The sequence below is a fragment of the Atractosteus spatula genome, chromosome 22, assembly GCF_055471065.1.
Source record: "Atractosteus spatula isolate fAtrSpa1 chromosome 22, fAtrSpa1.hap1, whole genome shotgun sequence".
NCBI lineage: Eukaryota > Metazoa > Chordata > Actinopteri > Semionotiformes > Lepisosteidae > Atractosteus > Atractosteus spatula.
In genome coordinates, this window is record NC_142727.1 from 8,319,180 (window position 1) to 8,335,135 (window position 15,956).

The 15,956-nt window shown below is 42.5% G+C and overlaps 1 protein-coding gene across 1 annotated transcript in view; it reads left to right on the plus strand.

Annotated features, from left to right (window-relative positions):
- The window catches only part of LOC148816733 (uncharacterized), an 80,949-nt gene extending 76,841 nt beyond the window's left edge, over positions 1-4,108 (plus strand). Inside the window, exons 98-104 of the mRNA XM_088939458.1 lie at positions 701-1,027; positions 1,221-1,333; positions 1,482-1,585; positions 1,681-1,748; positions 1,881-1,915; positions 2,777-2,908; positions 3,464-4,108. Coding sequence (XP_088795584.1) covers positions 701-1,027; positions 1,221-1,333; positions 1,482-1,585; positions 1,681-1,748; positions 1,881-1,915; positions 2,777-2,908; positions 3,464-3,610 — 926 coding nt within the window. The 3' untranslated portion in view covers positions 3,611-4,108. The remainder of the gene's footprint in view (positions 1-700; positions 1,028-1,220; positions 1,334-1,481; positions 1,586-1,680; positions 1,749-1,880; positions 1,916-2,776; positions 2,909-3,463) is intronic.
- The last annotated feature ends 11,848 nt before the right edge of the window (positions 4,109-15,956 follow it).

The following is a 15,956-nucleotide window of genomic DNA, read 5'->3' on the forward strand; positions in this document are numbered from 1 at the left end:
GCCCTTTTTTTGAAAGAAGCCGGAGTGTCAGCACGGCTGGGCAGCAGGTCCCAGAGGCCCAAAGTCTAAGTGAAAAGGCATCGGACTGCACCACAGTAGGTGAAAACATCAAGCAGTTTTCCGAATTACATTGCCAGCAGCCGTATCGCCCTGTAATTCACAGCTGGCAGCCCCACTGAAGCTCAGCAGGTGTGAGCCTGGTCGGTAGCTGGATGGGAGACCTCCTGGGAAAAACTAAGGGTGCTGCTGGAAGAGGTGTTAGTGGGGCCAGCAGGGGGAGCTCACCCTGCGGTCTGTGTGGGTCCTAATGCCCCAGTATAGTGACCGGGACACTATACTGTAAAAAAAAAAGGTGTTGTCCTTCAAATGAGATGTCAAACCAAGGTTTATCCCAGGGCGTTTCTCAAGAAGAGTAGGGGTGTAACCCCGGTGTCCTGGCCAAAATTTCCCTCTGGCCTTTACCAATCATGGCCTCCTAATAATCCCCATCTCTGAACTGGCTTCATCGCTCTGCTCTCCTCCCCACTGAGAGCTGATGTGTGGTGAGCGTACTGGTGGTGGTGGAGGAGAGCCCCCACTTATTACATTAAGTGCTTTGAGTGGAGTGTCCAGAAAAGTGGTATATAAGTGTAAGCAATTATTAGAATTATTTCTCGACAGCTGTCTTACTGTTGGGATTTTTTTTCTTCGGTTTTTCCAGCTCAGCCAGTGCCTGGGGAGCCGACAGGGGCAGACCTGGTGCCGGCCGAGGTGAGCGAACTTCCTCCCCGGCACTTTGCCGTCTTCTTGTTTGGGTGCCACACGTTGCGCCTGCTGACCAGCACCTGCGGCTTCCTGCCGGTCACTCTGCTGCTGGCACAGGCTGTCCCCAGCAGGACACGGGAGAGGCCCGGGCCGGAAAGTTACTGCTGCGGAGATTTCTATTACGACAGGCCCAACCAGATCCTGTATCTCCGCAAGGCCAAGCTGGACAGCGCTGGAGAATTCATTGCCATCCTCCTGCACTCCATGGCTTTCATTGCTTCGGGTAACGTTTTTTAATCCAATAAAGCCTTTTTTTTTTGCCCCGACAGGACTCGCCGTTTTCATTTAGAAGATAAAAGGACTGTCAGTTTAAGTGCTCATAAGAGAGCAGCCTGTCTCAGCTGCTGCAGGTTATTGCACAATTCTTGCTTTCCTCTGTCATTGTAAACGGATAAATGTGATGTTGTACTCAACAGGCACAGAAACAAGAGAGTTTATGAGAGCCTTTCACCAAGCTGTCTCTGCAATAAGCACAGCTCTCTTCTACTCCCACTGCGACATCACTGAGGAGACTACCAAACGAAACAAGGTAATATTAAAAAAAAAAAAACAACATGTTTTGATGAGGTTCTCAGCCAACCACACCATGCATGGGCTGGCCAAGTCACATCCAATTCCAACAACTGCATGGCGGCGTTTGCTGCTGTTAACGTTTCATGTGAAAAATCCCTTTCCAGACCATGGAAAAATGGCACAGGGCAGCTCCCACATTTGTGGAAGATTTCTTTGCCATGAAGGTGCCCCCTGATGCCCGGTTCACTCAAGAGCGCCTGGCAGAGAGGTGAGCCCTTTAAAATTTCACTCCAGTCCAGAGATTCACCCCCAACTTGAACACGGTGCCAAATACTGAACTAATGAGTTTTTCACTCCTCCCAGATTGAACAGGTTCAAGTGCTTCAAGCTGTATCAGCACCTAAAAGACATGAAGCAGGATGCAGAGAAAGGTAAAATGTTGCTTACCCTGTTGTGTGACAGTCTCTAAAGTGGGTATAGTTTTAACTTCTACCACTGTGGAAGTGTAAGAAAAGGCTCTGCTGTCATGGATAATGGCTTTTTACTTTTCTTTATCGCTACAGAAACCGTACCAGCACAGGGGGACAAAGTGTTGCAGGTAAGTGGCTGCTACCTGTGAAGTTTGGGTGATACTCCTTGCTCACACCTTCAGCTTTGGCCTACAGCAGTGGTTCTCAAATTTTGTGGACCAAATAACATCCCTGATCAAACCAAAGCATCCAAGTACCATCTACATGTCATCTCATAGCAACCCAAAAAATCTCAATGACCAACATGAACGTGTGCGCACACACACAAAATAGCACTGTGTACTTAGATCATTTGGATCATACTGCCTTGTAGCCATTTTCCGACGCTGCTAACACAAGCAGTGCCATCTGTGTCAGGTTCAGCAGCAGAGTTAGTGTCAGTGGCTGATGTATAACGCTCCTCGTTCTCAACAGGTCTGCGTGATCTAGCGTCAGTACTCTTGGCGTCTATTCCTTTCAGCCATGACATAATACTTGATTTTTGCGAGGTATTGATTTTCAATCACTTGTTCTGCTGGTGAATGTGACACTAAGCTGTGTCTCTGAAAGCTCAAGTATTAGCGCACGCTGTATCAACGCAGCTAAGTACGTAGGCTGCGTATTTGACATATAAACTATTTTATTAAAATAGAAAATATGGAAACCCGTCATGAGCTTTCTGAAACCCATTAAGTAAATTACAGATTACATCATTTTTAATTATTCAATTTTTAATTTCCAATTTTTCAGTGCATACAATACATTTCCAGGGTCATCTGGCATACCACCTGGGGGCGCTCCGCATACCACCAGTGGTACGGGTACCACAGTTTGAGAACCACTGGCCTACAGCACTGATGTGTTGGGAGCAGTGGCTGATTATGCACGCTGAGATGCTTTCACAGAGCTAAGCCCGTGTCTAAACTCGTCTTCCAACCTGTGCATTCCAGGCAGGGAGCATCGAGCGTGAGATCGATGGGCTGAACGAGCTCTTCCTGCAGGTCACCACTCAGCTCCAGAAACAAGTGGAGCACAGCAAACACCTGGAGGAACAGCTGCGAGCCCAGGAGGAGCCCGTGCTGGTAATGGAGCCGGGGCTGCCCAAAGAGGAGCCTGCTTACATGTTAAATGCCTAAATGTTTTTCATTCTGCGGCTCATGGATAAAATACGAACTACATCTCCTACACTGGCCTGAAAAAAGTAGAACATATCATAAGGTGTATTAAAAGGCTTTTAGAGGCTTGTAAATACTGAGAAAAAAAATGTTCAATGTTGAATTGAAGTAGAAAGCTAACCCTAATGTGTGGCTTATGTTTTACATATTATTTCTTTATAATTTATTATCATATAATAGTTACATATTATGATTTTTTTTCCCACATTTCCCATCAGTTAGTTCCAAGACACGATCGAAAACAATATTGTGATAAATGAAGGCCCAGTAATTTAACTACATCTAGTAATTAAAAAACACTTATAATAGAAATGCTAACAAACTTTTCCTTGCTTGTTTTGCCTTTTGTTACCCTGGAACCCTGGAACTGAGTGGGTGCTCAAGAGGATTGGGTACTTTTACATGCTAAACTAACGTCCGTGTCACAATTTGCTGCAGCAGCTTGTCTTTGCTCGCTTGCAGAGAGAGGTGGAAGAAGTGCTCAGGGCTCTGGCCAGCTCTAGGAGTGAGGCTCTGGTGCTGGAGATGAAGAGGCGCTGCCTGTCTCAGCGGCTGGAGGAGATGCACAGCAGACTGGCGGAGATCAGAGCTCAGCCACACGACAATTAGCAGGACAATTAGCACTACAGCTGTTCAATCAGAGTCTATTTTGCTTATTAGATTGCAAGCCCAACATCATTAGCTGAGATGATAAATGCAGTGTACAATCATCATCCAGGTGGGGCTGCACATTGGTGGTGGTGGAGGGGAGTCCCCATTACCTGTAAAGCGCTTTGAGTGGAGTGTCCAGAAAAGCGCTATATAAGTGTAAGCTATTATTATTATTATTATTATTATTATTATTATTGTGTTGATTTCATGCATTCTTTATTTATAGTTAACCTTAATATTTTTTTTAAAGAGTATCTGGTGTAAAACAGCTTGGCTTGAACAGCATAGGAGGTCACCAATAGAGCATTTCAAATCTCAATATACTTACTGTACGTGGGTTGGATTTAGAAAGAAAAATTGGTTTCAACAGCACTTTTCATTTTATACAATAAATGTAAAACTGCAACAAAGAGCAAACTGAGACTCAAATACGCTAACTGTGAACGTTGCACAGATTTCTGGGCCTTAACAATAAACATGGTTTCTCCTTTATTTTACTGTAAATCATGTGTGTCTTTGTCTTTTAAGTCTGTGATGTTTTCAGTTGGCATAAATAATATAAAATACGGATGAGTCTGTTTCTCCTTGGTAACTGGTGGAAAATTGAAATATACACCAGTCATGTTTTGCATTCGCAAAGAGCGCTGCATTGAGGGTCCTGTTTAACTACTGCGGTGTGTGTCAGAGTGACATTGTCTCTTATAGTGTGGGGCGATTAAATAGCAAGGTCACAGTTTCTGGGCACCAAGAGGACCATCCTTAGAGGGGTTCATCTCCCCCCCCGCTGTGGGAGGCACGTCAGACAGGTCAGCCAACAAGAAATGCTTTACAGGTCAGCGCTTGCATGCCCATATCCCTGCTTACAGTAGAAATGAAAACATCCCCTTTTAAGCAGAAGGAGAGAAAACAGGCCTACTGTGCGTCACTCTCTCTGGGGTGGGTCTGTGAGACTACCACAAGAGCCCTCTGCATGGACCGAGCAGGGGGTAGGACTTGTTTTTCCTTCGGAAGAATCCCTTCGGTAAGTTGGCCTGGGTTAATTACTATTCTTCCTGTGGTCTTGCTAGCTTAATGCCAGGTGTTTACTGCACCATTCCTCTGTACCAGCTTTACTACGGTGTAGTACATCATACTGCCATTTACCAGAGGCATATACTGTAGCAGAACTAAGGCATGTGATCGCACGATTTCGCACTTTCTCCGAAGGATTTGCTGCTGATCCAAGGATTCCTGGTCGTGACCTCAGAAACAACACTAGAGCAATCAGTATAGCCCTACATTTTAATGTGTAATATTTTGCTTATGGGCTTTTTAAGGTTATATTATCCACTGCAAGAGATTGCTTCTATATACGGACCAGACTCCCCTGCACTTCAAGCTACTTGTGGAGCGCAAGCTCTCCGGTGCTATTAATCCTTTCCAGAGCCCTGGAAACTTTCCAGAAGCTCTGGAATATCTAACAGGGCACAAACAGAGTCTGCGGGGAGTGGGCATGTTATTTCTTTGTCTCCAAGCAGACAGCCGAAATCTCATGGCAGGGATACAGTGTTACTTAAAGGGAAGAACCTGTTACCAGACCGAAACAGCCATTTGATGCCAAATGTACCGGTGACCTTAGCTCACGATTGCCAAACACTCCGAGAGCAATGTGCTGCAACACAGATTGTTCCAGAGGTTCACAGTGGTGTCAGTATTTCAGTCTCAAATTGTCACACTTGATTATATCAGATATCAGGATTTCTGTAAAATCCAAGACTTTTGTTTGCTTCGGATCAGTTTGCCTGTACAGTCTCATGGCTGAAATCACATGCAGTGATCTTCCTGTTATGCCCTTTATTCCAGATACTAGACTAACATTGCAAAAAATCGGACATATTCGTACCATTTCTGCTGTCTGTGATTGTGAGTCCTGATGCAGTATAACAGCAACAATCTAACAGACATCTGAATATTAACTTAAAAGTCCGTTACCACAATGCTTGATTATAAAGCAAACCTGTAATTCCCAATATGTCATTTGCTATTCTGTATCCTCAAGGATTAAGATACAGGACTTTTCCCACTTTACAATGCATTAATTTGATTAGAACATGACAATACATGCAGGATAAATATAACCTCTCTGATGTTTTGTTAATACAGTACATTAGACAACACACATTCTACAAAATCCTGAGCAACATGAATCAAAACACAGTTACAGCGGCATGCAAAAACTAACTACACCTGATAGTGTCAATAGGCACCATATAGATTGCTGGTTTCTGTTTGTGTTACTTAGAAACCCAAAGCCATCAACATTCTCTCCTCTTATCTGAAAACCAGCTTGACGTGGTCTAAAAGATCACCATCACTTTCAGTTTGTACTCTGGTGCTTTTTGCATTGACTCTGACAACAACATTATATGCACTTAAAACTTTCAGTTTTCCTTAGTTTTCATTTGACCTTCACACTTTAATTACTTTAAAGTACTTTAATTGACTTTAATGAGCTGTTAACTCCACAAACAGAATCCCTTTTCTATTCATTGTTTCTCTTTTCTTCCATGTTTGGTTCGCAAAGATGGGTGTCCTGCAGCCTTGAGCCTTTGTGGAGATGAGCTCTGCTTACCTAAAAAAACAAAACAATGTTATATTACGATTTTTGCATTTTCTGGTCGCGTTTTGCTGTCTTCTTTCTCATTTATCCTTTGTCAGGTTGATCAGGTCTGCTTTTCTGCAGTCATTCAAACCGGAAAGTTTGCAGTGCGCATACATTTTTTTGTGTGGAAAGTTTCACATGCAGGATGTAATTTAACAGTTGTTACCCACTGACCTAACACTGTCTGTAACATTGCTCTGGTCAGAGTTGTTACAGAAAAGAGTGAGGAGGCAAGAATGATTAAAGATTAATCAGACTTTATGAGATCATGGCAATATTCCATCAACTCTCAGCTGCCTAAATATTTTAACTTCTTAGCACCTATTTTTAAATAAGCAGTTTATAATGGTATTTATAACGTAACACAAGCTAACAGGATCCAGGTAATGTCTTCACTATCTGTGTTTGTTTGCTTCTGTCTGGCCTGACAGGTATACAGTATTACCAGGATCCCTTACTTTCTACAGGAGACGACGACACTGAAGAGGTTGGCTTTTGGCTGGCTCTCTTCATTCTTGTTTTGTTTCCTCCCGCCCTGGGCTCCCCTTTGCTCCACAGTTTAGCTGCACAAACAGGAAGGGGTTGTGTGAACAACATTTTGAACTGGATCTAACTGCCATCATAATCCAAATTGTATGTAAACCTACCAAGAAATCTGGAACTGAGGAGATCTTCATCCTGTAGCATCGGGGTGTAGACAGGCTGATGGGAGCCAGAAGGCCCTGCAAATTAATATTGCTGACTTTAATCTTTCAAGAAGCTGACTACAGGTAGATATTTCAACAAATGGGCATAGGCGGTTTAATCCGATCGATGATTGATTCCAGATTTTTGCAGTCCTATTTCAAACATCACAGTTTTTACAGATTCAAGGTAACACAAATTCAGAACTGCAGGTGCACAGAAGAAATGCCTTCATGAGTAAAGTCGGAGCATAAAATATCTGAGAAGGTTGGCATTAAAACTCATTACCGGTGCAAGTGTCTGGATTTTCTAATGCTCCATATTGTAACCACACTCAGCTTCAGACTCCATTAAAAAAGTTTTTTTTTCAGCTGAAAGACCTGGTAAGAGGAAGCTTATTACTTACAGCTGACGCTGACCAGAATAAACTCCTCTCGCTCATCCAGGAGCTCGGATGCGTATCGCTGCTGATGCTGTAAAAGGTTTCTCACCTGGCCACTTTCATCAGCCAGATCTACCTCAGCTGTCGGACACAAGAAGCAGAAATCATCATCATCCCATCACAGCCCGCGAACACCGGTTGTGCAGGGCTCTTTATTTAAAGAGAGTTTGCTCAAAAGTGCAGCCTTACACTTGCAGTATAGACTGTTACCCCTAACTTTGTCCAAGAGGAGCACTAAAATGTAGCCGCCGCGTGTGCACGTGCTAGAATCTCCTGCTGCGATATGCTTGCGCTTCCTTTTAGAAACGACTGTATCCGCCGCGTGGATACTAGGAACTAGAAACCTGTGGCATCACATCGGTGAAGTGACCTACGGGTATGTACAGTACAGCAGTTAATATAAATATACCAAATGGAACGATAACTGGTGAGACCCCTGTAGCGAAACTGGTAAAAGGTTAGTGGACACGTTTAGTCTTCAAAGGGTTTTCAGATTGAGTGATTGCAGTTGTGGATGCTCAGTAATGGATGTTGAGAGCCTGGAAACAACCAGCTAAGTAAGTGAAGTCCCTCCAGACATGCGTGCTAGATGACCTGGTTAAATGTTCTTGGCAGCTCAGCCTTGGGCTCCACCCTCCCCCCACCTTCTTATCCATTATTTCCCCTCTATAAGAATGAGGAAGTGCTGCACTTATCAGGTCTCTTCAGCTGATTCTCTAATTTGAGAGAACATTTTAACATCCCCATAACATGGCCCAGAACACTCCGACTTGCATTTCAAAAGATTTTCTTTTTCCATTTTTAAAGTTCTACCATGCATACCCTCACGCTGGCTGCTTTTTTTCCCCAACAGGATTTTCCAGTGTGATTCATTCACATCTAGACACACAGCACATACTGTACAAAGCATTATCAATACCTGGGAGAAATCCTGCTGTTTCTGCTTCAAGCTCCTGCAGACATGATATTAATGCAAAATTGCAAATATTAATGCTAAACGTCCATGTGGTTGTTTGGCATTTCCATTTACACCATAAAGGTCAATGAAATGCATGTTCGTGCATTTATTGCAGTTGATCTTAGAGGTTCATAATATTTGTATTTTTACCTTTAGAAGCATATCACTCCCTTAACTTTACTCTGTGTGAAACTGTCTCATTCAGTATATTATAGAATATACTAAATAATAAAAGCGCTAGCTAAATTATCTACTATTTAGATTCATAATATTGAGCTATCCAGTTAGAATTTCAGTAGGGTCCATGTTGGATAATAATAAATAAAGAACTGTTAAGGTTTATTCCATGCTGAAAGGAAAAGAAAAGAGACGCGTGTCTCCTTTCAGTATGGGATAAACCTTTACCCTTTTGCAGCCCATGCATGCTGACACAGCTACCTACTCAGACATCTTCCGATAATAAATAATCCTTACACTTACATAGCTTTTACATGCTTTTCTGAACTCTCCACTCAAAGCACTTTACAAGTAATGGGGATCCCCTCCACCACCACCAGTGTGCAGCCCCACCTGGATGATGCACCAGTACTGTCACCACACACCAGCTCTCAGTGGGGAGGAGAGCAGAGTGATGAAGCCAGTTCAGAGATTGGGTTTTAGGATAGGAGTCTGGTAAAGGCCAGGGAGAAATTTGGACACCGGCATTAACATTCCTACTTTGTCCGAGAAATTCCCTGGGATATTTAATGACCACTGAGCGTTAGGACCTCAGCTTTACATGACATCTGACTGCAGGATGAGCTCTCCCTACTGGACCCATTAACTCCTCTTCCTGCAGCAACCTTAGTTTTCCCAGGAGTCTCCCATCCAGCTACTGACCAGGCTCACACCTGCTGAGCTTCTATGGGCTGTCAGTTGTGAGTTGCTGGGTGATATATCTGCTATCTTATATAATCTTAAAGTCTTAGTTATTGATTTATTGAATTTACTCAAGGAGAAATTTCACAACTGAATACAAAATGATGGTTAAAAATAAAACAATCAATTTTATCCATATATTGCGATTCAATTTGCAGGAAATGAGCCCTTATAATAATTCACTGGATGGGATGGAGAGATTCTGATAAACTGAGGGCACAGCTGGTCTGGACTCACCTTTGCTAGCACAGTGACAGCGTAACTTTATACTGTCCAACAGCGTGATCGTTTTGCAGTCCGTGTTGAACAGGGTCTGTTCATTATCTGTGAAACAACAAAGGAGAGGACAAAGCTCTAGAATTATGGCCTAGATTTCTCTGGGAAAAGTTTTCCTAAAACCTTTTCTGAAATCTACATGTACCTCAGTGGATTAAATAACTGCTGAGGCTTTTTTTTTTACAAAATATGTTCAGTGCCAATACCACCCTATAAAAGTGCCAGTAGCCTTTTAGAAAAATAAAATGTACTTGTTATGGGGAAGCAATAATTTGTGAATCTATCTCCTAAAGAACGTTAAAGGTGTCAAAACAGTACACGGCCTCACTAATTGAAGGGAAAACGTCCGCCTTGTGAAAAGACGGTGTGGAAGACTGGCTGAATGTCGAGCAGAATTAGAAGTACTCACCCCCATGTAGCACTGTAATGAACATCTTTGCCCAGAAGCACCAGGAATTCCAAAAACAAAAAGGAACTAATGTTCCCACTGCTGTGGGAGCAGACCTCTCTACCACCTTTCAGTGTTAAACGCTCCTTTCCTAGCGCGGTTAATTGTTTACCTTGCATTGCAAGGTGAGGCTTGTAGTCAGTGCTCTGTTTGCTCAGGGAAGGGGGGGGACAAGTCCAAGTGCCTCATTACTTATTGAAGAGCTGAGGATCACCACCGTGTGGCTCTGTTGAGCTGTGAAGTCACGGTAGGCCAGTGCTATTCGAACCCCACTCCCTCCCTTACACTCCCCTCAGTGTTTGTGCACAGGAGTGTGCAAGGCTCTCAATGAAGGGCCGTGTCTCACTGCCACAGGGCTGCGCTGACTCGCCCCCTGGTGCTGCCCTACAGTACATCCACTCTTCTCGCCCGCATTCCTTTGGTAGCTTAAAAAAGACTACTGAGCTCCAGACAGGCTGTTGAAATTAAAGAAACATTCGATTCTTTTAATGGCTGTGGTCCTCAGATGATCTGCCTTCTTTCAGATTATCATGAAGGGAATTTTTTTTGGTGTGGTGGGGTTGTTGGGGTTGATCGGATTGGCTGCAAAGTTTTATGCTGACAGGTTAAAAGTGCCGAACTCATGTAGTTCAGAGAAGAGTACCAGGGGGCCTGATCCACATATTTAAAACAACAAGTCAACCCTGCAGACGTCTTCAGTTTTCAGTGGTGAAACGCTAACCAGAAGAATTCATGTGGACTTGCGTGATGCACACCTTATGTCATGCCTTTAAGACTTTAAGTATGGATTGCAGCGGAGGTTACGGGACTTTGCAAATTAGAAACTGAGAACAGGAAACCCTGCTTTACACCAAGGGTTGCAGGGGCATGGCACAAGCTACCCAGCCATGTTTCTGAAGCAGAAAGAGACTGATGAGACCATCAGATCAATCAGCTACTAACTGTCAAACCGGCTAGATGGGCTAATGGCCTCCTCTCATTTCATGGTAACTGTTCTTAAGAAACATACTATAATGGAGAAAAAATACAGTATATACAGTGTCAGTTCTGATATACTGAATAAGCTAAGGGAAGAAATTAAACATCTGACATTTAAATGTCAGATTTGTCAAAACTTTTGCAGTATTGCCACATCTTATGTGACAATATAAAAAGTTACTTGACTACAATGGAGGCAGTGTTATTTGTCTTATCAACACCTGAGATCTGTTAGGCTTCATACCCTTTCTGTGCTTTATTCTCCTTTATTCTTCTGTGTGGCTCCCTAGACTTTGAAAAGCAGGGCACACTACAGAGCTCTACATTGTTAATTTTTTAGTGGGAATGCAGAGAGCTGTTTTTGTAGTTAGGTTGCAGTTCCATGTTGCTGCCACTTGAGGGAATATGAAGTTTATTTATGACAGAATGGCTCAATGCAATGTGGATAGAGAAACAGAACTGAGATGAAAAGGGCAGAGCCAGAAAGAAGTCAGCTAAGCCATTGCAAAAATTATACAGGCGATACCCCTTAAAAAACCATTTGGAAATGTGTTTATTCCCATCATCATGGCCTGCTGGTGTCTTGGTAACTATTAGAATGTTAGGACCCTTCAAGTCTGTGGAAGAGTTGCCCTGATGTCTGCTGTTCAGCAGGAACACTTCCGGAACCTTCCAGAACCTAGACAATGACACAAAGTTCCGGAGCGTTCCGGTTAACATCGCAGACTGAGTAGGTTCCCATGGGCCAGAAGAAATTCTTCTGCATTCATGATTTGTGTTGTAACGTAAACACCTTACGGTGAGGTAAAACAATTTATTTCGCAATTTCAAGTGGTTATTTAAAACTGTGACCTTATTAATATGCTCATTAGGAAATACTTGATGGGGCCTATTTTGTTCATGAAAAATTCTTGAATCGGAGCCACACATTGGTAAAACCTGGAATTTGAGAGCATCATCGCTGTAGTGTGCTCAACGTGCACGTCTGTAGTGTGGCAGTTTCAAGTTCTGCCTGTAGCTTTAATCTTGCTTGTCCTTGATTGGCCTGTCATTTTCCATTGGGGCTGCCAAGGGCCCATTATCTGAACAAAATAGCCCCACCAGCCCTGCCAGGCTGTTCCCGGGCCTCAGCTTCAGCCAGTGCACAGTTCCCCTATTGGACAGGGGTGCTGGTGTGTCAACGAGAAGCTGAGGGCATGAATCACCCAGCCATGACTCACACTGGAAAAATAACACACTTTAGTATTCAGGCTGCTTGATGTCTTTCTCTGCTTGCCTTAGCAGACAGCCTGAGGGTTCAGCTTCCTGTCAGCTTGCGTAACTGCTCCTTATTTCATTCAAGTTCACATCACAGACGCCTTTTTACTGTTTGTGAATTTGGGGTCCGAATGAAGAAATCACCTCATCTGACACACTTGAATCCCTCAGTAGGCCTCCTTGAGCGGTCGCCAAGGAAACCTCTCACTGGGAGTGCTGTGTTATTGCTTGTCCATTCACTTACAGTACAGGCCAGTATCAGGAAAGAGAGTGATGGGAGGGACATCTCAAACCTCCAGGATGTCACAGTTGTACTGGAATGCTCTCCGATGACCATTAAAATGAAGTAAGCATCACCCTGGGGTGCCAGAACCTCCATCTGGGTTAGTTTAGCAGCAACCCAAGACACAATTGTACACACAGTCAAGTTTCAACAAGGCCTAGAATGTTGTAGTCAACATGGCTGAACTTCTAAAGCACTGGCTAAACAGGTTTCTAACCTAAATGTCCTTTTCTTTTTCCTCAGGATCAGGCTTGCCATTTCCTTTTATGTTCTTAGACACTGCCTAATAAGCAAAAGCTGTGTCTCATCACCCAGGACATAAAGTAATATTCATGCATTGCACACTGAGAAATGTAGTTTTTGATGCCCTCTGCTTCCATGGGAAGACTACGAACATTATCAAACAGAGTTATAAAGGGCTTAGGGTTCTGTCACAGGGGTCAAAGCAAGAATAAAGCATGGTTTCCTGTAGAAATCGCAGTCTACACCTATCATACTCCTACCATATTTAGAATATGATTTAATAGAATATGTTTTAAGATCTGGCTCTCTGGAAATGATTCTTGTACTTGTGTTTATCCACTTTTCTCTCTCAGGAATAAAGATTTCATCAGGATCTCATATTTCAAAGATTTGGGTAAAAAGTACAGTACCTCCTGTTTTGGGGTTTACAGTAAATGCACTTCCACGTAGTTCCTACTTGTGCCTTCAGGTTTGTATTTCACTTTTCATTTGAGAGCAACAACACATGAGCCCAAAGAAGCTATCTGCTAGGTTGACTTCGGCGAATTTGGAAAACTTGTATCAGGCTCCCCCCCTTGTTCAGAACTAAAAAGATTCAGTCTGTCTATTCAGTCCTGAGATGTATCTGGTTGCGCTTGTCTGGACAGTATTTTTCCTGTAATGTGGTGACCAGCATTGAACACTAATATTCTAAATTAGTCCTTATTAATGCGTTCTGGAATTTTATCAGAACATGTCTTGATTTAAATTCTATGCTTTTGGCAACTGTTAACAGTTAATTGTCAAAACCAGAAGTGAATACTGAAAATGATCAGAGGTGCATTAGTAAAAAAAAAATACTTCCACAGCTTAGAAAATTAGGTAGCAGACAAGATGAGACACCATAGATGGTATTCAATTTAATGTCTGTATAAACCACTAGAAACTCACAACACAGCACAGCCACACTTTCCTGTTGCTCTTCTCAGCAATCTGCCACCTCATTGCGGGTTCTTGCTTTACTCATCTAGCAGATTTCTGACACAACAGGCGCTTTACAGAGGTTTTCATTAGTCCTCCCGATAATGCGTTACATAAACTCTCTACAAAGCAAAGCAGGTCTGTCATGACCACCTCCGCTCAGTCACAGCGGCCTGGTGACACAGCGGGGACTTGTTTCTGTAGCCTTCTGACAGCGTAAAGCAGGGAGAGGGGTCACTGAAATTATTCTTCAAAACACTAATCAGGCAATATTAGATGAAACAATTCAAAGAATATGTGGTCAAAACAGCCTGGGTTGGGTATGCGCGTGAATTAAAATAATGTCCTGTAATTATATATCTGTATTCCCCCTCATTTGAGCTGGGTGTTTCCCTACTGTTTACAATGGCCAGTCATGGAACGGTTTATTTTCGGCAGGTGAGGGAGGCTGGCTTACTGTCGCTATGGCGACAGGGCTGCCTCCTGGGCCCTGTGAGAACCCAGTGCTGAGATGGCAGAGCTCAGAGCTGACGATCTGACTACAGCCGACAGGCAATTCAGCGAGGAGCGTTCTGTATTTACGGGCAGATTGTATTTGCATCAAAATATTTCAGTTGGTCCGCCCTCCAATATTTTGATCCATTCCCCTCTCAGATTTATTAAGTATTACTTAATTTTAGGTTTCATGAGTAATATCACAAAGTAATATCCTTGTCTATACAGTATTTTCAATTATTCTCATCACACACTATTGACATTTAAAAAAAATAAACCTCCCATTGGGTTACAAGCCTTTTAAGAATAGCTGTGCCAAATGTACAGGGTTATTATTATTAATAAGCTTTTCCAGCTGCCAGCAATATTCAAATTCATGAATTATTTCTACAGAGGAGAGAGCAGGGGATGGGCGCCTTATTGCGCTCTTGGCTTTGTGCTCTAAATACACTTAATTAGTTGAGATTTCCTAAAGGCCCTGTTAAACCAACAAAAAATACCCTATTAACAAAAAAGAAAACTAAAACAAGCCATTGAAACCCATTAAAATGGCAATAATCCTCTTTAAACATCTCAGGCATGTGGTGTTTGGAAACTCAGGAGGGCTACAGCTGTGTCTGTGTCCACTGCCTCAATACAGGCCGGATTCCAGCAGATTGACAGGACAGAGCAGAAAGGATACAGCTGCTGGGTAAATACCAGCCCCTCCCTGAACTATAGCTTTTTTCTGCATCTATCATGGCTGTACTGTGGTTATACTGTGGGTGCGCTATTGTAAACAAGCCTTAGGAATATTTTCAAACAAGTTACAAAGTGAAATTAAAGAACAGGAATTTTAACAGACATTAAATCAACAAGCAGAATATTGCTCCATGAACAATTAAATACATATCTAATTCTAGTGCTTATGTTTTAGTACTGTTCACAGATTTGAGTGTCTTTTAGGCACATATATTAAAAGAAACATTACACAGCTTGGAAGTCTAGGCAGAATGACAAGTCAAGGAGCTCTTCAGTTCGCTGAAGATCTGACCGGGGCTGGTCATATATTTGATAAATGAAAAATATTGAACAATAAAGATGATTCATGGCTCTTCCTTGGCAGTTGTGAACTTCAGGGAATTCACTGGGATACATTTTCTTAATGTGCTCTTCAGCATGATTCTTCCTGACCCTCACTACTGTAGCCCTTATTATATGCAAACCATCCCTCAAATCAAGCACATAATTAACGAGCACTTTTCATCAGGGTTGCAACATGATCATGTTAAACCAGAGCTCGTAGTTAATGCTCGTGTTTCATACTAGGAGTTAACTATTGCTTTTCATTCGTAAAATGTTTTAATTGATGGTTAACTATTTTATTTACTCATCCTTAAATAGTAAAACAAAATAAAAGAATTGAATGTCTGTATATGGCAGTCACACATGTTCTGTTACTAAATTCACTTGTCTATCGTTTGAGATATTAATAATTCATGCTGGAGCAGTTCACTTTCCCTGTTTCCAAAGGACAGCCTTGTTCACCAGCAGGCAGTAATTGCATTAAACACATGGAGACAGCAGTCTTGTTCATCAATGCATTGTTTCAAAACATTTGCCCCTTCAAAAAGTAATATTATTTAATTAAAAAAAGCAGATTTTCTGCCTTCCTATATAAAAATGCATTTAACTTAGAAATTTAAAGAGGGAAATTAATAACAGCTTAAAAGTGAAGACAG